The sequence below is a fragment of the Aquarana catesbeiana genome, linkage group LG06 (genome assembly GCF_042186555.1).
Source record: "Aquarana catesbeiana isolate 2022-GZ linkage group LG06, ASM4218655v1, whole genome shotgun sequence".
Classification (NCBI taxonomy): Eukaryota; Metazoa; Chordata; class Amphibia; order Anura; family Ranidae; genus Aquarana; species Aquarana catesbeiana.
Genome location: NC_133329.1, coordinates 144,151,311 through 144,177,865, shown reverse-complemented (window position 1 = coordinate 144,177,865; position 26,555 = coordinate 144,151,311). Strand labels below are relative to the sequence as shown.

The following is a 26,555-nucleotide window of genomic DNA, read 5'->3' as shown; positions in this document are numbered from 1 at the left end:
TCCATCCTTCTTTACAAAGTCTAAATTTGATGGTTTGGCTGTTGAGACTCACGTCCTAAAAAAACGTTGGCTCTCGGGTCCAGTCCTAACCACTCTGGTTAATGCCAGGAAGCCGGCCTCCAGTCTCATCTATTATAAAAAAAGAAGGAAACTAACCTTATCAGCAAAAAATTAGGGAAGTTTGAGCGAGACCTGCTGGATTACCTTAATGATAGGGAGTTCAGCTGGAAAAAGCCCAAGACTTCTTCTGATAAGGCTTTAGGTTCAAATGCTCCTAAGAAAAGGACAAGTAGTGGTAGTAATACTAATAAATACAAAAATAAAAATATCAATAGAAAAGACCATACCACTTATGAGCCTAAACACCCCACCGCTCCTTCTCAAGTGCCATCTACATTTCAGCCCCAGTATACCACTTCTATGGATGGCTTTAGTGATGCTAAGAATAGCCAATCCAACAATAGAGTTAATAAATATCCATCAACTGAGAGCAGTAAGGGCGCATACAACAGACATCGACCTTATACTAGGGACCGTAAGAATGGGAACCTGTATCCCCATTTATTACCATCATCCAACATAGCTGACTCAAGGCCAGTGGACGCCAGTGATGGAGGACCTACCAGTTACTCACTCCCCGGGAAATACTGTTTGACAGCCCCTGCAGGCAGGTCATTGCTTTCCAATACTAGGCCAACTGCAACAGCTTTAGTCATTGACACTGGGGTAACTTTTGATCCTTCTATTACGGTCCACAATCCTTTTACCACTTTGGAGAATCTGGAAGGGGATATCTGCAATGGGAGTTTAGCTAATATTACCCCCCCTTTGACTTTTTTAGAGACAGAAGTTGCAAGAGCAGAGGGGATTGCAAAGGAGAACGGGATGCTGAACCCTCTGCTATACGCTCTGTCCACAAAGAAGTCAAGGAAAAGGGAGGAGGAACGAGAAGAGGGAGAAGAGGAGGAAAGGGGCACAAAAAGAGGCAGAGTGTAAGACACACTCATGCTACTATTAAAATTTATAATTTGTCTAGCTCCGTGTTTACGGACACTGAGCTGGATTTACTTAGGAAAGGCCTCAACTTTGCCCCTCCCAGTACACCCAATCTTTTCGAACTGTTTGTTGATTTAAACAAATATGTACGGAAACTTACCCTCCAATGGTATTGCATACTCAAGGATGCTAGTAAGCCCCCATTGAATCCCAATACTGTTGAGCCTTTGCCTTGTTCCTTTTCGGATACAAGTGCAGAAGATTCCTCTGCTTTCAATATTTTAGAGGATCTTTATTTAGAGGCCGACTGTGGGGACTTGTCACTATCCATCTGTGAGCACCCTAGTGATATTTGCTACAGTTCACACCTCTTTTGCTCCTAAATCCTTCTTTTTCCCTGCATTGGGCCAAAGGCAAGTACATCTCCACCTTTTATGATGTGGTATTCGAATCGTTTAGAACAAGGTTCCATTCTGCTACCACCAATGGGAGCAAATTTAACAAGCACTCTGACCCGTTGGGGTTGTCAGTCAGGAGCCTCAGACAAAATGAGGATGTCATCATTCGGAAGGCAGACAAGGGCGGGAGTTTGGTCATTCAAAATAAGGAAGACTATATCGCCGAAGCAATGAGATTATTGGGGGACACGCACACCTATATCAAACTGAAAGGCGACCCTGTTATGGAGTATACTAAAGATCGGTTCTTAATAAAAATGAATATCACTTCCTCTATAATAGGCATGCACTGACCCCGCATTTTTACCACATTCCCAAAGTGCCTAAGAGTGAAGTGGATCCCCCGGGTAGACCCATTATTCCAGGGATTGATAGTATCTCCAGTAATGTGGGTTGCTACAATGATCATTTCTTGCAGGTAATAGTGACCAATCTCCCGTCCTTTGTTAGGGATTCCAGCCATATGCTGGAGATCCTATTCAATTACGAATGACAGCCTAGGTACAGATGGCTCTCTTTGGATGTAGCTTCCCTTTACACGTTTATTGACCATATATATGGCTTAAGGGCTGTTAATTACTACCTCTCCAAAGAAGGGACGCTCAATTCTGTGCAGGCCAAATTCGTGCTGGACTGCCTAGAGTTCTCCCTTACGCATAACCATTTTTCTTTTCTTGGAGAGCAATATTTGCAAATTAAAAGGTACAGCTATGGGGGCCAGGTTCGCCCCTAGTTATGCCAACATCTTTATGAGTTATTGTGAGGAATCGTTTATCTGGAACAATAACCCCTTTGGGGCGAACCTGGTCCTCTTTGCCAGATACATTGATGACATTCTCATGATTTGGGATGGGACAGATCAGGAATTACATCTATTCCTTGAGCATTGTAGTGACAACCCCTTTGGGATCAAGTTCACTCATGTCATCAATAAAGATTGTCTGGTATTTTTGGATCTCGAACTTAGGAGTGATCTAGATGGTAACACCCCTCCAAGACACATTTCAAAACTAGTGGTAGCAACTCCTTTTTGCATGCTGACAGCAATCACCACCCTAGATGGATTAGGAACTTCCCATATGGACAGTTCTGCCATCTAAAGCCCACATGCACTAAGAAGAGTGATTATTTGGAGCAGAGCAAGATCCTTAGGAACAAATTTCTGGACAAGGGGTACGATCCTGCTCTAGTATAGTCTGCCTTTAACAAATATGCCAATCTGTACGAAGAATCTTTCGTACATGACTCACGGCCTACCTCCACTACCAATCCAGACACTATACAAACTCGTTTTTCCACACAATACATGAATAAAGCTTTTGTAATACAGAGCATTTTAAGGAAGAACTGGGGCATCCTCAAGCACGATCCAGTGCTGAGTAAACACCTTTCAGATAGACCCAACATAGTGTATAGGAAAATTCGAGATTTAAGAAGCCTGATAGCTCCTAATATGGTGAAGAGAAATTCTAATAAGTCCACTAATGTGTGGTCCACTATCTTCGACCAGAAAGGTAGCTACAAATGCAGTGTCAGGAACTGTGGTACATGTCAGTACACGTGGCACAGAAAAAAAGACAGTAATTGGTAGTGATGGCAGGATCCACCACTTGAAGCAGTTTATCAACCGTGGGACGGATCATGTGGTCTATGGCATTATTTGCCCGTGCGGGCGTCTATATCTGGGTCGCACCTCTCGTCCCATGAGAGTGCGTATTGGTGAGCACAAGTGTGACATCACCAACACTAGGGTGAAATATCCGGTTCCTCGACATTTCCAGGAAGCCCACCATGGAGATCCATCTGGTATGAGAGTCTTTGGGATCGAGTCTATAGGGGGAGGTCTGGACAGAGGTAGAAGGCACCAGAAGCTTTGCAAACACAAAGCTTACTGGATCTTCACCCTAGGCAGCATGACCCCTAGGGGGCTCAATCCAGATCAAGAGGTCCATAAAATTGTTTAACAACCTTACAACTCCCTTCTGGCCTCGCCCCGCCCCCCCCCCCAGGTTTTGGTCATCATGTTGATGTCTATATGTATGTTTAGTTAGGCTTTAAGTTCCCTTATGTTGAGGAAAAGCTACACCAATTTACCATGTTTCTGTTGTGTTTTGGCATCAGCGCCATTGCTGCTGTTTTTGTCATTCCATCTATGAAGTTCTTCGATATTATGAAACTTGTCATTTTATTGCCATTTGACAATTGTTAGTTTACAACATATACTGCTTGCAGTAACTATAAAGAGAGATACATTTATGTAGGAGGTTTATGTAAGATTGATATGTATGGTTTTGTCAATTAATTTATTTGTTGTATATATTTCTCCTATTTCTAAACATAATGTATGTACGTGCTCTTGATTTTGACAAATGTTGCTGCACGCTGCTATCATACATTGCAGCATATGTCTATCTCGTTCGGCATTATCCCGTTTTATATGTGCATATATTATATTATATTATATTATATTATATTATATTATATATATTAGTAATTTTTTAATAATAATGATTTTTTTATTATAATATTTCATTATTATTTTATATGTATTATATTTTTTTTTTTTATTATATTAATGCGCTTTGTTTTATGAAGTTTTAATGCGCATTTTTTGAGCACTCCCCACATGCTATTCCTAGCTAGATCCAATCCCCTAAATGTGACTAGCTAATATATATGGCACAGTTGCATAAGACTTCGCTTCATTAATATTAATCTTGTTTTGCATATATCATTGCCAGATTGGCAATTGTGCATTCCTGCTGAGCGCTTTACATCTAAAATCATTGCTTTTTATTGGCCTATCAGAATTCCCCCTTCTGCTTATTAAAGTTTCTTTGACCTGCCTAATGCACCTCTAGCAATATGGTGCCGGCTCACTTCCCACCGCCTACAACATTGACGAGTGACGGACGTCGTAGAGAAGGTCTCAATAGGTCCGCCCCTTCTGTTTGGAGTGCAGACACGCTCGACGTGCGTTCCATGCCTGAATAGCATCATGGCAACGGGTGTACACCATAGAGAACGGTGTACACATGGTGGCGCGGTCCCCTGCTACCTATAGAGGCTGTAAGCAGGCATGGATGAGACCAGCATTAACCCCGATTCAATGAGGGTTCCCCTGCTTATCAGTTCCACTTATCATATCTACGGTACGCACTGTGGCTGGCACGGGTCAGGTGATGCCCCTCTAGTGGGCGTTTATATTATTACCACTATTACTATTATTATTACTGTTATGGTCATTTCTAGAGTTTTGCATTACCATCAACATTATTATATGCATTATGGATTATTTTAATTTCTGAGTATTTATTTATCTATTTGCTGGTACGCCCACCTAGTTAGGTGAATAAAAGGGAGGGGCCTTTATGATTGAGTCTGACTGATTGCAGGTGCATGTGGGCATACCTTTATGTATCCAATTAAAATAAAAGGGGAATGCCGAAGGTGGACTCACTGCAGAGCTCTGAGAAAGAGGGGACGTTCCCCTCGAAACGCGTCAGCCAGCAGTGACTTTTGTGAGCTCTTCCGGCACCTCCGGTGGTCTCTGTTGTTCCCTGACTGTATGCTGTGATTGGAAGATTGTTTTTACACACTTGAGATCTTCTACTACTGTTTGTAAGTAGTTTCTTTTTATCATTAGTTTTAATAAAATTCATCCAAAAGATAATGCACATGGCTGGTGCGCCCATTCTTTCTTTCTTTTTCGTTTGCTAGGATCCCCCATCCTTGAGGGCAGCAAGGCCTGTGTTCATACCCCGCTTGTTCGGCCACCTGCTTGTGCGCAGGAGCATTTTTCTTCGTTAATAGTCATCTATTATAGAATCTGGAAAGCATATGTCTCCTGGTGTGAGTCCAAAGGATGGCATCCTAGAAGGTATGCTATTGATAGAATTCTTGCTTTTCTTCAATTAGGAGTAGAGATGAAGCTGGCCTTGAGCACTATCAAGGGTCAGATCTCAGCCTTGTCGGTATTTTTTCAGAAGCCGCTTGCCTCTCATTCCCTAGTCCGGGCCTTTATTCAGGGGGCACTGCGTTTAAATCCACCAGTCAGGCCACCCGTGTGCCCATGGGCTTTGAATTTGGTTCTGTCTGTTTTGCAAAAACAGCCTTTTGAACCATTATGTCATGCTTCTTTGTGTCTTTTGACCAAGAGGTTGGTTTTTCTTGTTGCCATATCCTCTGCCAGGAGGGTATCGGAGTTAGCAGCTCTTTTATGTTAAGAGCCATACTTAATTATTCACAAAGACAGGGTGGTGTTGTGTCCTCACCCGGCTTTCTTACCTAAGGTGGTATCAGGGTTCCACCTAAACCAAGATGTGGTCCTACCATTCTTTTTTCCAGATCCGCAGTCTGCGGAGGAAATGTTGTTACACTCTCTAGATGTTGTTAGAGCAGTCAAAATGTATCTGGATGCGACTGCTCAGATGCGGAAGACTGACTTTCTGTTTGTACTGCCAGACGGTCCCAGAAAGGGCCAGGCAGCGTCGAAATCCACTATAGCTAGGTGGATTCGACAAGTTATTGTTCAGGCCTATGGTTTGGAAAAGAAGATTCCTCCTTTTCATGTTAAAGCGCACTCGACTAGAGCAGTAAGTGCTTCATGGGCGGTGCATCACCAGGCCTCCATGGCTCAGATCTGCAAGGCTGCAACTTGGTGTTCGATCCATACATTCACTAGATTTTATCAGGTGGATGTAAGAGGCCATGAAAATACCACTTTCGGGCGCAGTGTACTGCAGGTAGCAGTGTAGGTCCTCACGTCCAATGGCGGTCTTTTTTTCTGATCTGTGTCTCCCTCCACTCAATGTGGGCATTGCTCTGGGATGTCCCATGATGTAATGAATAAGAAAATAGGATTTTTTAAAACAGCTTACCTGTAAAATCCTTTACTTGAGATTACATCACGGGACACAGAGCTCCCCACCCTACTCTCCATATGGGAGGGGTTATATAGAGGAGGATCTCTCCTTACAATTAGGGTTGCCAGTATCCAACACCTGAAGGTGGCTATCTAACGCATGATGTAATGAATAGAGCTCTTTGTCCCGTGATGTAATCTCAAGAAAAGGATTTTACAGGTAAGCGGTTTTAAAAAATCCTATTATTGTATGGTCAGCTTAGCTGTTAAGGTAGACCAAAAGCCATACAAAAATGACAGTTTTTTTATTGGTAATTACAGGCTGTGCCATATGTTCTGATGAGCTCCTGAAATGCTCTAATCTTTTCAGGTAAAACAATTTATGGAAAGCAGGAAATTTGTTCCTTTAGACTAGAGAACTTCTGTCATAAACATTCCTTTTTTACATCATGGGTCCATTTACACTGTTGCTACAATGCATTTGTTCAACTTCTCCAAAACAGTAAGGTCCCTTTCACACACACACGTCCATTTTCATGGACTCCACCTGCTCAGCAGGGATCGCTCTGTTGATCCCCGCTGAGCCGGCGAATGACAGGTCCGTCTCTGCTCACTGTGCAGAGATGGACCTGTCAGAGCTCCGCTGTCCTCAATGGGAGATTAGATGAAAACGGATCAGTCTGTCTGTTTTCATCTGATCCGCCAGATGGATGGAAAATAGGGTTTCCACCGCCTGGATTCAGCGGATCGGATTTCAGCGACATGTCACCGCTCACATCCGTTGCTCCATAAACCTGCATTGAGTGTCCGTTCAGGTCCGCCTAAAAAACTGACAGGTGGACCTGAGCGGTCTGCATGTGTGAAAGGGGCCTAACAGTTTATGTGCCCAGTGCTGTAGTGCAGTCTTTTTGGAAAAATACAACCATTGTTTTGGGTATTTTAGTAGGTTGGGAGACCCATAGGAGGTCAATGGCTGGGCATCACAATACACATATAATGTGCTTTGATGAATTGGCAACAGGTATTAACAAGCCTTGGTTAATGGCCATTTACCTTATCCACTCCAAATTCTAAGTTCAAAAATGCATTGAAATCACACATCATCACTCGTTAACGTGCATCAAATGTATATTACTGTACAAAAGAAAAGCACATTAATGCACAACAATGCACCCACCTAACACTACAAAAAAAAAAAGCATTCCTGTGTACACACCTGGATCTAACATTATGTTTTCCTATGTTATGACTCAAAATAAGTATTTTCTAACCTGTGTATTTCTTCACTGGTACGTATAGTTTCTAAAAAATTATGTGTCTGGTTTTGTTGCAGGTAGATTTCTGCACGAATATCTTTTAGGACGCATGCACACAGGAGCCTGAGCCAATCTGACTTTAATTCCAGTATCCCCACCCCCTCTGCCTGCGTACCATCTCCCATAGAAATAAATGGCTATGCGCAGCTGTACTCTGGGTATATGGCGTTTCTATCGTAAAAGAACAAGTACAGCGTATGGGTGTATGCAAAAAAATACCCGCTCGCAAATTTGCAATTCTTTTTGGTTAGTATTGTGATTTACACATACCTGCCACACTGTACAATACAGACATATTCTATTTGTAGTGCAAACATTCCTACATCACCTCTCCATCTAATACTAGCTCACTGGACAATTTTCAGCAAAATAATTACTGTCCATTTAGCAGAGAGGTGTTTCAGTAGGAGCAAATTTAAGCCAGGCTGGCTGGCTATAGAGAGTGCCAAATAAGTGAATCACGAGACTGGCTAAGCAGCATTACAAATATTTTGGTAGGTAAATAGTTTACTTATACATTTTGCAACTGCTTATTTTCATTTTATTCTCATATTTCCTAACAACACTAAGCTACTTCACAATTAGAAGCAGCTATTTCAGCCTGCCATGTGTGCTTCTGCAGTTGGCTGTTTGACAGCTCAGTTATCGGACCTGATAGGAAGCACAATGGCCGACTGGAGGAGCGCACACAACAGGGTGAGAAAGTTGCTGCTTATTATAAAGCAGTGGCTTAAGCCGGGTACACACAGGCCGAATGTCAAGAGACATTTGCCGGTTCAAAAAAAAAGGAAAAAAAAAAGGCAGACATTCGGGTTGTTTGTCTGCTGGACGAGCATGTGGGAAAACCAGCAGCCGACCGACTCCCGATCAGCGCTCTCTGCCAATGGGGGAGAGCGCTGCCTGGAGTGTTCTGGCGTCCCCTATTAGAACACAACAGCTCAGCGGGGGATCTGCAAACCCCATTCATGAAATTTGACCTAGGCACATACACTAGAATGCCAAAATATCCTTTGACATAAAAAGTATGGTGGTACCTAGAACGAGGAGCTAGGACTGTCAGATACACAATGCTCAGGCTAAAAACTATATGATGATACACTTTATTAACAAAAGTATTGGGACGCCTGCCTTTACACGCACATGAACTTTAATAGCATCCCAGTCTTAGTCTGTAGGGTTCAATATTAAGTTGGCCCACCCTTTGCAGCTAAAACAGCTTCAACTCTTCTGAGAAGGCTGTCCACAAGGTTTAGAAGTGTGTCTATGATAACGTTTGACCATTCTTCCAGAAGTGCATTGGTGAGGTCAGGCACTGATGTGAACGAGAAAGTATGGCTCGCAGTCTCCACTTTAATTCTTTCCAAATATGTTCTATCGGGTTGAGGTCAGGACTCTGTGCAGACCAGTCAAGTTCCTCCACCCCAGACTCTCTCAGACATGTCTTTATGGACCTTGCTTTGTGCACTGGTGCGCAGTCATGTTGCAATAGGAAGGGGCCATCCCCAAACTGTTCCCAAAAAGTTGGGAACATGAAATTGTCCAAAATGTCTTGGTATTCTGATGCCTTAAGAGTTCTCTTCACTGGAACTAAGGGGCCAAGCCCAACACCTGAAAAACAACCCCACACTATAATCCCCCCCTCCACCAAATGATTTGGACCAGTGCACAAAGCAAGGTCCATAAAGACATGGATGAGAGAGTCTGGGGAGGAGGAACTTGACTGACCTTTGAGTCAGTGACCCAGAACAATTATGCACAAAGAACACCTTTGGAATGAATTAAAGTGGAGACTGCAAGCCAGGCATTCTTGCCCACATCAGTGCCTGACCTCACAAATGCGCTTCTCGAAGAATGGTCAAACATTCCCAAAGACACACTCCTAAACCTTGTGGACAGCCTTCCCAGAAGGATTGAAGTTGTTATAGCTGCAAAGGGTGGGCCAATTAAATATGGTACCCTATGGACTAAGACTGGGATGCCATTAAAGTTCATGTGCGTGTAAAGGCAGGCATCCCAATACTTTTGGCAATATAGTGTAAATCTGTAGTGTTAAAGGGGGGGGTTCCGGCCGCAATATATATATTTTTTTTAAGTCAGCAGCTACAAACACTGTAGCTGCTGACTTTTAATAAGGACACTTACCTGTCCAGCGAGCCTGCTATGTCGTCCCCCCTGAGGTTGATCCGTCCATCGGATCGGCCGCCGGCGCCTCCATCTTAACAAAGGGAAACAGGCAGTGGAGCCTTGCGGCTTCACTGCCCGTTTCCTACTGCGCATGCGTGAGTCGCGCGGAGCTTTGTGAATGGCCCCATGGTTTTCTGGGACACACACAGTTCCACGGAATAGGAAGAGGCAGATTAGGAAGACTGCCTAGCAACAAGGGTTTCAGGTAAGTACATTTTTTTTTTTTTTCAAATGTTTTTTTTTTTTTTTATTCTTTTAAGATTTTTCATGCAATTTTTTATTTTAGGATGGCCCTCCACTTTAACTTATCTCTCTCCAAAGCTGTAAGTACTGTGTCTTTCTGCTGCTCATTCCTCTGTTATCAGCAGTCACTTCTGACAAGTTCTCCGACACACCAGATAACAGCAGCTGAAAATTGTCGGGGAGGGAGCTTAGAGGAAGATAAGCAGGGAGCTGGTCTATTCAGACAAAGGCTCTGCATGTTCCTATGTTCCTCTGCCTATGTGGAGTGGGGACGTGTGCCTTTCCTCCAATCAGCTCTCACACAGTGTAAGCCCAGCCTCCCTTCCCACTGCTGGAAAAGGAAGAAAGATTTATAACAAGATCTGCATTTTCCAAAGAGTCTACAAAAGAGAAAGACAGCAGCTATACATGTAAAACTTATGTAGGGAGATTTGTTTAATCTCTGTGTATCACCTGAGGCTATTCACTTCACTGGCTATAGGAGAGGGTTTATAACCACTTTAAAGGGCAACATTTCTGTTGAAGACCCCACCACTGTGAAACCAAAACTGTGTATAACTAGACAGTGATCTTACTGCAGGATTCTGTTTAGTGACACCAATTCGACACAAGACATCCCCCTTGTTGCTGATAGCCCAGACAGAAATGTGTTCATCATCTTTCGCTCCTCTGCTTGGACATATAGAGACATCCCACAATGAGATAGGAGGGACCTCCTGCCATGGCCCGCTTGTCACGATTTTACATTTTCTACACAAAAAAAAAGTATAAAGCTAAGCCTCAATTCCAACACAGTATAACACAGTATAATTAGCTAGACAGAATTTATGCTATAGTTCAGATAGCACTGGTTTTGGTATTGGGTAAAGCCTATGAAAGCGCTCAGCCCATAAATAGCATGTATTATCTGAGGAGCAAATGTGGTTACCCCCATCTATATTTATAACTACTCCTGTTGTCAGAAAAATTTCAGATGCGCATACTAGAAGAATACAAAAATACACTGGATAAGGTGTCATAAACACACATTGAAGTGTGTTTTTTCATATTTAGAATACATTTATTATACATTTATTTCCGCTGCAGGCATAAGGAAGCATTTCCTCAATCTCCTTTTACCCATTGATCAGACTGCAACACTATCTAAAAGTGGTATTAAACTCCGATTTACACCGATTAAGAGATATTCACAGATGTTGTAGCCAGTGAGGTCACTGGTGCATTCAATGCGCTCTGCATTCAGAGAACACGGAGTGTGCTACGGAATGCATGGAGTCCTGCCACGATCATGATAAATAAAATTATTAAAATAAAATTTCAGATGCGTATACTAGAAGAATACAAAAAAATACACTGGCTATAGATGGTTCAAATCTCAGCAAGTTCAGCAGGGACCGGCCAACATTTGAACCATCTATGGGCAGGCTGACTGTACCCAAGTTGATCCATTGAACAATTTGGGTACAGCCAGCATGTCGGATTCTAAGCAATTATTGCCAGACACTATAGCCTCTATAAATAATCACTGTGTTCTCTCAGCTGAGACAGCTCCATGCGCCCCCCCTGAGCACACATCCGCTTCATTGGAGGGATTTCCCCATCAATACTGACTGTGTTAATGAGGCAATCATTTTCTTTCTTGCAACCTTTTTTCCTTTTTTCCTTTTATTTGTTGGGTGCTTGGACTGCTGAGGTCAGAAACAGTCAGGCGTTTCTCACCTCTTACAACAGGTGCACCTTAAAGTGGATCTTTCAGTAGCTTTACTGATATGCCACAAAATACAGCAACACTATAATTTTTCAAAAAAAGCTCCAACTTTTATCATTAAAGGGCCGTCCTTGAGGTCCAGGCAAGGAACACACATTTATTTCACTAGTCCGCTGCAGGCATAAGGAAGCATTTCCTCAATCTCCTTTTACCCATTGATCAGACTACAACACTAATTTAAAGCGGTATTAAACTCCGATTTGCGCCGATTAAGAGATATTCACAGATGTTGTAACCAGTGAGGTCACTGGCGCATTCAATGTGCTCTGCATTCAGAGCACACAGAGTGTGCTATGGAATGCACGGCGTCGTGCCATGATCATGACTCCTGTGTGCATATGTGGGAGTGATGTCATCCTGGCTCCTCCAAACAGCTAGATGGTGCAAACCCGGAAGGAAGCCTGGGTAAAGATGGAAGCGAAGACTGTGGTGACAGCGTGCCAATGAACGGCTTCATTTAAAAGGCAAGTCTATCATAATGTGCTAGTATGCTGTGCACTCTAGCACATGAAAGGGAAAGAATAATGGAGGTTGCTATTGCTGACCTATCATTCTGAAAATGCTAGTGGCTTGACAAAGTCACTGACCCATAATAGGTATAGAAATGAGAAATTATGACATTCATTAGAAGCCTGCTTATTCCAGGTCAAAGCTTTGTGGTCACACAGCCAAGCATCTAGCATTTTCCTAAGAAAGTCAGCAATGGTAGCTCCTGAATTTCTCTCACACCACTTTAAAAATGTTACAGGTCAGATTAATTTTAAGTAGCAAGCATACTTGCCTGAGGAACCTGCTTAAGAAGCCAACGCCTACCATATGATGCATTGTCGTGGTGTTCCATGATGCAGTCCACACATATAAATCACAATAAGGTACATGAATGACTGTATACAGACAACTAGTTCCTGTAGCAGCAGCACAGAAGCTCAGATTGTTCTAAGCAAATAAAGCAAAGTGTTCTGCAGAGATTCCTAGAATGGTACAAGACTTATTTACCTTGCCCAGCGTCTTCTTCTTACAAAATCCTTCATGGTCTTATAGCCATGATAAGTACTGCAAAGATATACAAAAACATGTATTCACAATCTGGCCTTTCCTTTATATGTCACATGCTGTCATATATTGAAAGTGTTTACTGTGGTTTTTGTTTCTTCAAGCTTTCTTATGCCGATTTCAACAAATGTTTTGTACTGTATTGTGAAGCAAGAGAGAAAAAAGCTACAGAAGTATAGTTGCTAATGTTTATTTCTTTCCCCATGACAAGACAATGACATCATTTTGGTTATGTTTAGCACTCAATCTGCAGTCAGCACTGAAGAACATACATGATTTTGTTTGCTTTAGGTTGCAGGTAGTTATATGGATAGTTATAGCAGTGAACACTAGCTGCTGGTTAGTTAGCTGAATGACGGGGACACGGAGGCAGCACACTGCTGTTTTGGCATTAATGTTATAAGCGCCTATACTGCTGGCCATAAACTAGTAGACTTTCGTTTGAAAATGTCCCTTTTAGAACATTCTTTTGATGTTCTAATCATTATTAGGGTCAAGTTGATGTTAGTTTTTGACCACAATGACGATTAAATTCAAAGGAGCAGATTAAAACTTTTTTTTCTAACAAACAAGTTTCTAACAGTGAATGTGCTCCATTCACTTCAAAATCAAACTTTAAAAGAAAACTTGGAAGTACTTTCAAACGAGGTTCATCATCTCACTAAAAGTACTGAAGGGAATTTGCGTACGATTGTCACGAATGGTCGGTCAAAAATCTACTAGTGTATGGCCCTCAGTGCTGAACAGGATGTTAGGAGTGTAATCAGTTTAGTGCTAGGTGGCTGTGCAGCCTATCTAATCTATCTGAACCTTTTACCTCTTTCTCCAAATTAATGGACAGCCACCAAATAGTATAAAAATTGGCAGTAGGCTCTTCCTTCTATTTCTGTAGATTTATGAAGAGATACATGTATATGTATATGAACAAAAACATGACATCATTCTGACCGTGGTTCAACAATGCTGACAATTCTAAACATCCATTATTTCAGTCAACATCATATAAAATGTTTCTGCTCTGGAAACAGGGTAAGATTTTTTTTTATTATCATCAGAATAAAATATTAAAGACAAATTGCTATATTAAATTTGTACCACTTGCTGTATGAAGAATCACTCTCCTGCTTTAGGGTCAGCTCACACGGACTTGCACTAAAATGTAGAGAAAATGCATGTACGTTTCCATCCATGTTAGCCGTGTGTTTTAACACGCGCTGACGTCTGTTGACATGCATGCGTAGCATTATGGTGTGAATAGGACACATTGGAAATTGTTTTTCAGATGTCCTTCCATTGATCTGTGTTTTACAGCTGTGCTAAACGCAGATCAACACACTGGTGTGAATTGGTACTAAGTAAACAAAAGGCCATAAACTTAGCAGATTAATGCAGTAATTATCACTCAACATTGGAATCTATCACTCCCTCGTTTCCTAACAATTTTTACATTTGTAGAGCATCAGCACCATGTTCCAAAGAATCCAGACCACCCAAGAAGTTGGACGATCTGATGCCCCCAAATATGCAAATGTAGACTTCCTAGCTGTTGGCACTTGGCTCTGTGTCCTATCTTACTGTTGTACTCATCAGTGAGGCAAGTCATTATACTGATGGACAAACAGAGAATTGTGGGAGGAAGCAGGCTAAATGATCAACTCAACTAGATTTCCAATAATATTATATTGCGTTGCTTCTCTCAATTTAGGTGCTCCTGGAGAACTTTGGAAGACACTAGAACTGGTTGATGCCAGTTGGCTGATATGGGCAAAGGTACTACTACCTAAAGGCTAAGTTCACTTTTTTTTTTTTTTTTAAATGCACTTTCTTTTCCCCCTGAAGGATCCTGCAGAGAATTGCGCCCGCGATCAGCAGATCATGGATCAATGCCAGACTCCTGCAGACTCTCAGTAAACCTCTGTATGGGCAGACAGTTACTGGAGAGCAGGAAGAATCAATGAACTATAAAAGTGCTCATTAGCGCCCTCACAGATTACTGGGAACTACAAGCTGTCTGGCGAAATGGTAGACAGTAGTTGTAGTTCATTCATTCACAGAACTCTGTGAGTGAATGAATAAATCGACTGTCTGGGCGGAACCCCACATGGCGTTACTGATTTTAAATTGTGACATAGGGTGTGGGCAGAGGATCCCCTGCCCAGTGTCACAATGAGGGGGGTAGGGAATGGTGATGCAGGGGGAGGATGCTTAACATGTTACACCCTAAATAAGGGTGTAACATGCTCAGAAAAGAGAACTTATCCTTTAGGTTTGCATGTAATGCTATGCCCTATAAACATAACTCCTATTTGATGCCGTACAGACAGGATTCATGCATACAGATATGTGTAGGTGCTTTATGTGCCTGCCGTTAAATTCAGCTTGTGCCATGCATGGGCAAACACTGATGCAAAGGAGACTCCTACAGTCTGCAGTCAGAGGGATTGTCTAGTACTAAAGAACTTGGGGAGAGTGGAGTTCCATTTCTAATGACGTCAGTACATTTTTTAAACTCTCCTTACATGCAGTTTCATAAATGCATGTGGCTAGCTACAGACAGGCTGATTCTCTCAATAAAGCAGAACTCGAGCCAAAAAAAACCAAAAAGCTAAAAAAAGAATAGCCTGATAAAAAAAAAAAAAAAAACTACCTCAGTCTGTCCTCAGACTGATGACCAGCATCATTCAAACCACTTCTTCTGAGCCCAGCTCGTCCTGGACTGCCCCCAACCAATAGCAGCACAACCATGAGCAGATCTCTGTCACTGCTTGGCTCCTCTTGTACGATTTCTTCCTTTTACGCTCCAGCCCTGCTATACAGGGGCTGCAAAAGGCTGATACCAGGTCAAATTCAGGTATTTACACTATCTGCATTTAAAAAATACATTTAATGACGTACAGTATCTCACAAAAGTGAATACACCCCTCACATTTTTGTAAATATTTTATTATATCTTTTCATGTGACAACACTGAAGAAATGACACTGCTACAATGTAAAGTAGTGAGTGTACAGCTTGTATAATGTCTAAGCTGCAGGCAACAAAAATGAGTACACCCCTAAGTGAAAATGGCCAAATTCGGCCCAAAGTGTCAACATTTTGTGTGGCGAGCATTATTTTCCAGCACTGCCTTAACCCTCTTGTGCACCAGAGCTTCACAGGTTGTCACTGGAGTCCTCTTCCACTCCTCCATGACGACATCACAGAGCTGGTGGATGTTAGAGACCTTGCGCTCCTCTTAGTTCTGGAGACAGGCTTGGCCAGTTCATCAGCTTTACCCTCAGCTTCTTTAGCAAGGCAGTGGTCGTCTTGGAGGTGTATTTGGGGTCGTCATCATGTTGGAATACTGCCCTGCGGCCCAGTCTCTGAAGGGAGAGGATCATACTCTGCTTCAGAATGTCACAGTAGATGTTGGCATTCATGGTTCCCTCAATGAACTGTAGCTCCCCAGTACTGGCAGCACTCATGCAGCCCCAGACCATGACACTCCCACCACCATGCTTGACTGTAGGCAAGACACACTTGTCTTTGTACTCCTCACCTGGTTGCCGCCACACACGCTCGACACCATCTGAACCAAATAAGTTTATCTTGGTCTCATCAGACCATAGGACATGATTCCAGTAATCCATGTCCTTAGTCTGCTTGTCTTCAGCAAACTGTTTGAGGGCTTTCTTGTGCATTATCTTTAGAAGAGGCCTCCTTCTAAGACGACAGCCATCAAGACCAATTTGAAGCAGTGTGCGGCGTATGGTCTGAGTACTGACAGGCTAGCCCCCCTTCCTTCAACCTCTGCAGCAATGCTGGCATCACTCATATGTCTATTTCCCAAAGACAACCTCTGGATATGACGCTGAGGACGTGCACTCAACTTCTTTTCTGAGTGGAACTTGTCCTGTTAAACCGCTGTATGGTCTTGGCCACCGTGTTGCAGCTCAGTTTCAGGGTCTTGCCAATCTTCTTATAGCCTAGGCCATCTTTATGTAGAGCAACAATTCTTTTTTGAGATCCTCAGAGAGTGCTTTGCCATGAAGTGCCATGTTGAACTTCCAGTGACCAGTATGAGAGAGTGAGAGCGATAACACCAAATTTAACACACCTGCTCCCCATTCACACCTGAGACATTGCAACACTAACGCGTCACATGACACCAGGGAGGGTACTCAATTTTGTTGCCAGCGGTTTAGACATTATTGCCTGTGTGTTGAGTTATTTTGAGGGGACAGCAAATTGACACTGTTATACAAGCTGTACACTCACTACTTTACATTGTAGCAAAGTGTCATTTCTTCAAAGTTGTCACATGAAAAGATATAATAAAATATTTACAAAAATGTTAGGGGTGTACTCACTTTTCTGAGATACTGTATTAATGAATACAGAGCTACATCAATTTTGTAACTTTCATATCTGCTTAAAGTTCAGCTTTAGGGACAACGGGTGGAAAGACAACCTATCACAGTCAGGGGGAATAGGTCTATGCGCTATTTTACAATTCGTTCTTCCTGCTCACTGAGCTTCATTGTATACAGATTGTCCAACTCTCTGAAAAATCTCTGTGACTAATACAGATCACTGGTGACTCTGGGACAATACATCTGTTGTGAGGACAGCATCTGTTTTTGCCTCTATGTATCATGAGAATACAAGGTGAATTACACACCAGGTTGTTCCACACTGCCATTTTTTAATATGAGCCACTTTGTAGTTACACACATCACACCTGGCCCAGCAATATTGATGCATTAAAGTGTTACTAAACCCACAACAGCAAAATCAATCTGTATATGCAGTAAAGCATGCTTGTTTTACTCACGGTGGAACCTAAGGGGTTAATCTTCTGCATTGTGTAAAAAGGCTGCTTGATCCTGTATGCACAGAACCTCTTCTTCCACTGACTCCAAAACAGGTCTGGATAAAACAGAGTTACTGGAGTCAGGCTGCACATGCTTAGTTTGGTGTGTATTGCTAGAGAGTTTTTTATTTTTTTCTTGGGAGAGTGCATGTGATCAGTACAGGGCCAATCAGCACTGTCCAGACAGAGGGGTCAGGGGTCCTGGATCCTGATAGGACAACCAGTGCAGTGTGAAAACTCCTCCTACAAGCTTTAACCAGCCACTACTAGAAGTCACAAGACTGCTATATTTTGCTGATGAGAAAAGGTTTATATTCACTAAAATGATTGCATTTCCATGTTCTGTGTACGGTGGGAAATTAGATATAGTGAATGCAGGGTCCTGGGTTTAGTAACACTTTAACTGTGTGAGAGCCAGCACCAAAAAACCCTACATGTTTCAGCTGCTACATGGTTGTTAAGTCAGAAGTAATTTTGTCCTGCCTCAGTTCCCCACTGAATAATGTCTACAATAGAAGTGAATTCAGCTGAGGGAATAATTGAATGAAAAGATGTGTCCTGCATAGCATGGAACTGCTATAATATATGTATCAGAAGGTTTAAAACAGGATCTGAAAACATATGTAACAGGAAATTGGAATGCACAAATACAGGAAGGAAATGGAATTTGTCCTACTCACGCTGGAAAGTCTGCTGCATACTGCCACCCTTCTCGGTCTGCTCCACCAGGAACATTGAAGTCTATGCACCAGTCAGAAACCTGAAGAAACAATAGTGGGATATACTAGAACAAGCTTTACAAAAGCATAGACACATCTTGAAACACTCAGACACAATTGTATATAGTGGCATTTCTAGTAGGGAACAATTTTTAACTGCATGATATTTTTGTAATACTTGCAAATCTTTAACATTTAAAATTATCCCACATAGTGGGGCTGTGCCTACACTGCAAGGGTTATTTGCTCAGTTAAGTCTAGGAGACACAGAAAAGCAGCCTCATCTCCACTACACTCCACTGGCCTAAGGTCCTGACATCATCGAGACCAGTGCAGTGTCCAAACCCCTGCACTGGACGTGAGGACTCAAGAAACAGTCCACCACTGGAGCACCATCTTCTGGAGAATCACAGGATCAAGCAAGTAAGCGTGCTTATCCTCTGCCCTAGACCAAATGAGGTATAGGGCTACTCTTGCAACAGGGGCACAGCCTCAATGCAAGGGATAATGTTATAGAGTAGTTTCCCAGAGTTGGGCTTTATCGTCTTTGCATTGGCTTTGTAGAATGTGCAGTTAACTGCATGTCAGGGCAAAATAAATAGAACATATGCTGTACATCTTTGTAATACAAAGTGTTTTGATATTTTGCAGTCTCTCTGTCCGGGGTTGCGATGCACTCAGCTCCCTCCCCACCTCCCCTCATTTATTTCGGGGCGGTTGGGGCCCGATCTCAACGCATCGGCGCCATGCACAAATTGGCCCCCCGAGCGGCGTCAATTGACGCCACAAGGTGGGAGCCGGGTTTTTTTTTTTCCATCTGACGCCTACAGCTGTGATGAGCAGACATCCACTGAGTTACTCTCAGCTGTGATTGCTCTCTCATCTCTCAGCTGCCAATGACGTCATGCATGACGCTGGCAGGGACCCGCCCAGGGCCAGAGTATATCAGCTGGGACCGACAGACTGACGGTTCACTCCCTCACTGTGCTTCGCTAGGAAGGGACCGCTCTGTTAAGCAGCCTCTATTCAACACATGGGTAATTAATATATATATTTTTTACATCTTTTTTTCTGCTTACAGTACACACATTCCCATCCTCTCACCTATTTACCTAGTGCACGACACCCTCTATTTTCACACATTTCCTATGGATTTCTTTTCCTATCTTTTTTCACGTGCATTTTTATGCATCCATTTTATTTTCATTCCCCCTTATTATCTCATTTTTCACACATTTACTTTTTTCATATGCACCAAGTACACATTTCTTTCAGTCATTCTATTCATCTAACACGTTCTACTCCAGTTTTACTTTCTTTGACACATCCCATTTTTCTCAATTTTCTGCAGATTTTCCCATTTACAACTCATTGACCAGTATATTGAGGGCTCAGGAATCAGTCGGCTGTGGTCTCTCCTGGCCCAACCTCCAATCACTTTGGGAGGATGGTCGGTGCCCTGCCTCAACCCCGGTTGAGACGGTTATATCTCACACCCTAACAGTTCCCATTGCTGGTGACTCTTCCTGACTTTTGGGCTATTTTGTAAGTAGCTTCTCCATTCAAAGTAGACAATTTGGACATTTCTGATACGATTTTCTCTATTGGCCGGAGGTTACACATGTATCAATATTTATGATATTCCTTTGTTTTTCTCAGTTAAATTATGCATCCCACCCCTGATAACTGGCAAGAAGCCAAGAAACGCGTCGGGTTCGCAAACTAAGGATGCCCTATCAAGCCTAAATCATATCCCTGACATTTATCAATTTTTTATCGAGTTTTCTCATTTCATGCGATTTTGTGATTTTGATTGGCGATTTTAATTCATGTATTTCTGTTATGAATTGCATATATGTATGTCCATTGATTTGTTTACACTACTGAGTTTTCAATGATTGTTACTGCTAAATATGCTTATATATTAATTCATGCGACTATGTCTGTATCTATACTACTTTATTGGTACTGTATGCATCAAAATCATGGACTTGACTATAAATTAAATCCAATCATTTTACCTACTCACATGTATTCATTATTATACTTTCAATTGACATGCTTCATTTAAAGTCCCACTTGCCCCTCTTTTTCTTTTATATATGAACCCGGGATGGAAGCATGCCATTGATATTTAGTTTATGCGACTGGTCACTTTCTTTGGTTTATACCTGCCTTTAAAAAATTTGAGCTCAATTCTACTTTAATCTTTCTGTAACCCTAGGATTAAAAAAAAAAAAAAAAGATTGCCTTTCTAAAACAGAAAGTATTTACAAAAAGGTTTATTGCTCATTCAAACAATTTTTTCCAGAGAGAAGGATGTGACCACTGCTGATTGACTTCTGAATATTATGCTAAATAATATGGCTATTATGCTAACTACAGGTCCAGACAACTATGAAGAGCAAGAAAATAAGAGAAAAATCACTCCTAGATACTTGTTTTTGGTTAGTGACTCAAGGTCCTTAAAAAAAAAAAAAAAAGACAACCACAGCAACTGCCCAGATCTGTTCGAGGCTGGGTTCACAGCAGTGTGGCTATAGTGTGGCTCACAACAGCGTTCCGGGGCATCCCTGTTCATCATTTCAGGTCCGATTGAGGTCCGAATTTTTGGCTAAATTCATAAATGAAAAAGACCAGAAAAACGCACAGAATGCCTGTGCAATTCGCTTCACAGCCATCCCAGAGCTGTGTGAACTGGCTCCATTGAGAACCGGTCACACTCTCCTGACATGCAAATTGGATGCGGGGAAACCCACATCCAATTTGCAATAGTGTGAACATAGCCTGAAACTTGCAAAAAGGGTTCAAGTCTACTTCTCCCCCAAGGCATGCTCACACTTCCCGAGCTCTGCCTTAAGGATTTCTAAGGGGGTATACTACCTTCATCACGTGATGACCAGTCAGGGGAACAAAACCTTCCAACAATTGAAAGGATCTGGCCTTCCAAATTTTATGTTGTTCAGCTATCTTCAGCTTCGACACGCCCTGCGTGCCCAGTTCACTGATGGAATGTCACAAGCTGATATCCACTTTTTACAACATGTGACTCACTCCTACAGCTGCTAAGCCTATTCTCCCTAAAATTGTTGGGTGGAAGATGTGAATGGTTTGGATGATGAGGAATGGGGAGAGAGCCTGAACACCCGTAAATTCGTTTTTCCCAAATTTAATCTATATTATACATCAGGCCTACTTAATCCGGGTCCTTATGGCCAAATTTCGACCTGCTCACAGGCCTACGTGCCCGAAATGTTTATCAACACCAGGTACGTTCTTTCATCTCTTGTGGTCTTTCCCCAGAATTCAAGAAATTTGGACACCTACATTTTTTTTCTAGTAGACATGAGCTCTTACTGATTCCTGCACCTTCTGTCTTGTGTACAATGTAGACATGGTTGGGTAATATTGCCTAGTCCTGGTCACACCTATCTGTAGGACATCCGTCTGCTACAGATCCTACATCTTTGTGGAAATGTCACCATGTTCATGTTTTCTTTGGTTTTACTACGTGATTTGGTATGTACTGCTCCACAATGTACTTAAATACATTGTTAAATAAAGACTGTTTTCTGGTTAAAACTTGCAAAAAGGAAAAAGGTGCACATGGACATGCAATACACAAAATAATACAAATGGGGTCCCCAGTTTTGTATACTGCGCTGCCCATGTGCACCTCTCTCCTTTGTGTTAATTTGAAACTGATAAGACCAGGTGCCATTGCTGTTTTTTGTTTTAGGTGCAGACACACAATAGTAGTCTTCAGCTGCCTTGCAAAGGTGATGTTTGGGCTTTTGGTGCGTTGCTGTACCCCATTCACATGTGAGCGTAGAGCGGATTCACATTCCCACTCATGTTTTTCATGCAATAACACGCATCCCGCCTACAGCGACCAATTCACTTGCATGGGCTGCTCTACCCACAACAAATATGCCAAAGTAGCGCCAGAACCTTTTCGGTCATGGAGTGTCAGAAGTTTTTTCAGTGTGCGTTTTGGCGCATAGCAAAACGCACATCTGCTACCAGTGCTTCAGGTGCCATTAAAGCAGAGCTCCACCCAAAAGGAGAAGCCCTGCTTGTTTGCTTCCTCCCACATTTGGCGCCTTTTGGGGGGGAAGCGGGTACCCATTTTTGACAGGTACCTGTCCCCACATCCAGGAGACCTTGCCAAGGAGAGGTCCCCTGGAAGTTCGGCCCCCTCCTCCTTCCACAGCCGCCAGGCCATTCAGAAAGCACAGTGCGCGTCGCACATGTGCAGTAGGGAACTCTTTCCCTTACAAGGAATGGCGGCAGCAGCATCCGAGAGCCGATTGAAAAATTGGCTGGGATGGGGACATCGCGGGATTCCTGGACAGGTAAGTGTCCCAATAATAAAAAATATGCAGCTACAGTATTTGTACGTGTGGACTTTGAATTTTTGGTGGAGGGGCTGGAGCTCTGCTTTAACAATGTATGGCACTGCAAGCGTTTCCAAAGTGCGCAGCGAATCACACATTTTTGAGAGTTTTGTTGCATATTTAGGAAGCGCAGGGGTGTGAATGCAGCTTGAAGAGGTTAGAGCTCCCTTCAGGTGGCCTTGCTACTAGTTTGTGTATTGATATATATGGCTTATAGTTGGAAAGTCACGAGTTGTGAGCTAGGGACCACACTTTACAGGGAAGCTTTAGTGCAGCAGTATGACTTCAACATGTATTTGCAAATTAATACAACTAAAACCTCTGTTTTTAACCCAAGTAGATACAGCGCCATCTAGTGATCCTACAGCTAATTTCAGCAGACCCCTGAAGTGCAACACACGTGACCTTTACACATAGATTATTCTAAGGATAACTTGCTTCTCTATATTAGATTGACTCACAAAAAAACAAAAAACAAAACACCAGTGGCATTTGAAATAAAATTGAAGGCAGAAACAGGACATTCGTGTGTTTGCTTTTTCTAGTATTCCTAAGTACTGAGCTTCCTTGTTTCATAATTATCAGCGTGTGAAATGCTGCCAATATGGGGTTCCTATTTACACACTGTTATGTGCACAGATAGATGGTTTCATAAGAGTAAACATTATCCGGTATTATAGCCGAAGAAATGCAGCAGAAGTTCTATCCTTCAAAGCAAACAATGATTAACTCTTGCATGCCAGCCCTATTTACAACAGAAGGCAAGTTCTAGCGACAGTTTATGAAAAACAGTGTGAACTGTCTTACCCAGGACCACTGTGGAGAGGGAGGCTTTGTGTTGGTCTTTGTGCATTCCTGCAGTCCACTTGCATCACTCCACATGTATCGGTCTGTTGGCAGTCCACTACAATGACACCATACCATTAAAGAAAGATTCCAGAAAACATGTCACGTTAATCAATATTTTATTAAAAAACAACTACAGGAACCATGTCACATCTATCAATGAACTACCAATGTAATCAAGGAAACACTGCTACTATGTCACATAGTCCATTTAAAAGTAGAACTCCAGTCATACATTTGGATAGAGCCAGTAAGTTACACCCTCCTCAATTCTTGTACTAGTGACCAGAGCACGGCTGTGAGCTGAACTTCCTGCTTCCCCTCTGAATTCATTCTCTATAGATTTCTTTAGAGAATTCACTAAGGGATGGTGACAGTTTTAATCACTCTTTAGTGGATTCTCCACACAAACGTATGAAGAATGCACTTCAGTATAGGGAAATGGAACGTTCAGATCACAGCAATGCTATGGTGGACATGAGGAGAAGCAGTGATTGGAAAATTCCTCATATGATTCAATGCTGGTAAAATAAGCAGGGCTTTGAGAGTGTTTCTGGCTGGAACTACAGCCTCACCAATTCTGTGCAATCCGAATTATTTGAATCTACATCCCTCTGTATGTAATGCTTCCTGTAGACTGAAGTGTGCATTGAGCAGAGGTGTAAATAATGTATTTGTGAACAGTCTGGGGTGTTCATAGGTAAAGTAAAGAGAAGCTATAATGGGTAGAGTTGGGAATGTCTTGCATACAGAATAAAAGGATCGGGTTTGGGTCATCTCAGAGCACCAATCAAATGCAGGTCAAAATGTTAATTCCTCCAAGAAGGTAGACTGTCTCTCATGCACAATTTTCACTTTTAATACCTAGCAGAGGTCTAGAATAAAGCACGATTTTAGAAAGCAACAAAAAAGTTCTAATGTTTAATGGAAAAAAACATATTTGAGCCTTAATACATTTTTCTGTGAAGCCAATCTTTTGTACTATGAGAAAAATAACATTTCTTTTTCTGAGCCTGAACTTGTTTTATTTGTAGAACCCCAGCCCTGCCTGAGATGTGCCTGGAAACAGTCTGATTCTCATCCATGCCCAGTGCAATGCCTGAAATATGGGACCGATGGAAGCCCCTTTATTGCTATAGTAGTTAGAGCCAAAACTTGTTTGTTTTTGTTTTTTTTTAAACGCCCATTATAAGATTCACATGCCTGGAAGTCTATATTCTGCAACAAATTTACAATGTTTGAATTTTACAGACTCCAGGGGGCAGATTTCTTTTTAAGGATAAGTGTACTTTCAGAAAAAGTAAATTCATCTAGATTGCTTGCTTGCCTAAAACCGCCGCCCCCCCCTTCAGCCACATCCGTTGTTGTTCTAGGAGCATACTTACCTTAATCTGATGCCTGCAGCTTTCTTAAATTTTTACAGTTTGCAAACATTTTTCTGCCACCTGGCCATCTCCTGAGGCTGTAAGGACCCCCAAGCCAGTGGCAAAAAAGATTTCAGGTTGTTGACACTGAAGAAGACCACAGTTATCAGATTCAGATAAGTATGCATCTGGGATGGGAGGGTCATTGAATTATTTTTATCAAGGGGGATAGAAAGGCAGGATAAGTGTACATTGTCTGAACCTATCACATATTTTAGGTTAAAAATATATTTGGATTCAGCTTCAGAATAGTAACCAAAAAAAGAACTTGCTTTAGTTAGGAGAACATGGAGGTTCCTATATGCCTCTGCTGCCATCTAGTGTTCACAATTATTTGTGCAATTAAAAATGAATAGCCCTATTTAAACTAATTAGCAAACCAGGCTTTAGCTCCGACTCTTTCATATCAGTTTACAAATAGATAAAAGAAACCAATTTTTACCATTCAAACTTAATGTAGATTTTAATTTTTATAATAAAAAACTAAAAACACGTTCAACAACATTATAGGCTTGATTCATGGAGCCATGTATTATTTGCCCTGCCAATTGTTATTTTTACCTATGTGTCCATTACATCCTATCATCATTTCTGAAAATAATACAAAGTTGTCATAGTTTTGACATTGCTGAGAGAGAATGCAGGGATAAAGTAAACTGTCATAGAAATATAGGGACTGCTGTTGATCGCTTTCTAAAGGTGCTAGATGCCTGGTTACGATGATCCTCCAGCTTCAGTACCTACTAATGGCCCATATAAACGATCCAAAAATTGGACGAAAAATACTACTTTTGAATCGATCATACGATAATCTGATCATTAGTACACAGCTTTCGAGAGTCGCTCACAACAGTTCATCTGATATTATCTGATCGGACAAACATCTTTCTGATGACGCAAACTGTATTGTGAAATGCGTAGAGGCTGCTGGGAAATTTTCTTGTCACTTCCGGTCTAACGAAAGTGAGGCTTGGCATGCACGCTGCCGCGAGGAGACACAGTGATAGATCAAGACCGAGCTCTCCATACACACGGCTGGATTAGCTTGGTGCTGGCTTAGAGGCACTACAACATGTGAGTTTAACTATGTTTTTTAACTTTTTAATAAAATGAGAGTTACATACTACACTATGATGGCTATCCAGATGTCTCCATATGTTAATGAGAATTAAACAGAGCAAGAGGCACTAGTATACACTGCTTGGAAAGGCTGCTACCGGATCCATCACAAACGGAGTGGTTATCCTAAATAAATGAACCAAAGGCGCATATTCTAATATATCTGGTGAGTGGCCATTGCACTAGGTGGTGGTGAAGTCACGTTAAGCGGTGGAAGTAGAAGCACTAAATATTGAGAAGGAACGTCACTATTGCACAGAAGTGATCACTCACCGAGGACATTCAGTATCGTAAGGTATTTTCATCAGTGGTATTA

At 42.0% G+C, this 26,555-nt stretch overlaps 1 protein-coding gene across 2 annotated transcripts in view; it reads right to left on the bottom strand.

Moving 5' to 3' along the window:
* The window catches only part of TECPR1 (tectonin beta-propeller repeat containing 1), a 167,060-nt gene that overhangs the window by 57,488 nt on the left and 83,017 nt on the right, over positions 1-26,555 (bottom strand). Inside the window, exons 17-21 of one of the 2 annotated variants that reach the window (XM_073591001.1) lie at positions 23,658-23,754; positions 18,415-18,494; positions 13,700-13,768; positions 12,826-12,882; positions 10,637-10,811 (exon numbers count right to left, since the gene is read on the bottom strand). In XM_073591001.1, the coding sequence (XP_073447102.1) occupies positions 10,637-10,811; positions 12,826-12,882; positions 13,700-13,768; positions 18,415-18,494; positions 23,658-23,754 (478 nt within the window). The remainder of the gene's footprint in view (positions 1-10,636; positions 10,812-12,825; positions 12,883-13,699; positions 13,769-18,414; positions 18,495-23,657; positions 23,755-26,555) is intronic. The other variant, XM_073591002.1, reaches the window with a different exon arrangement.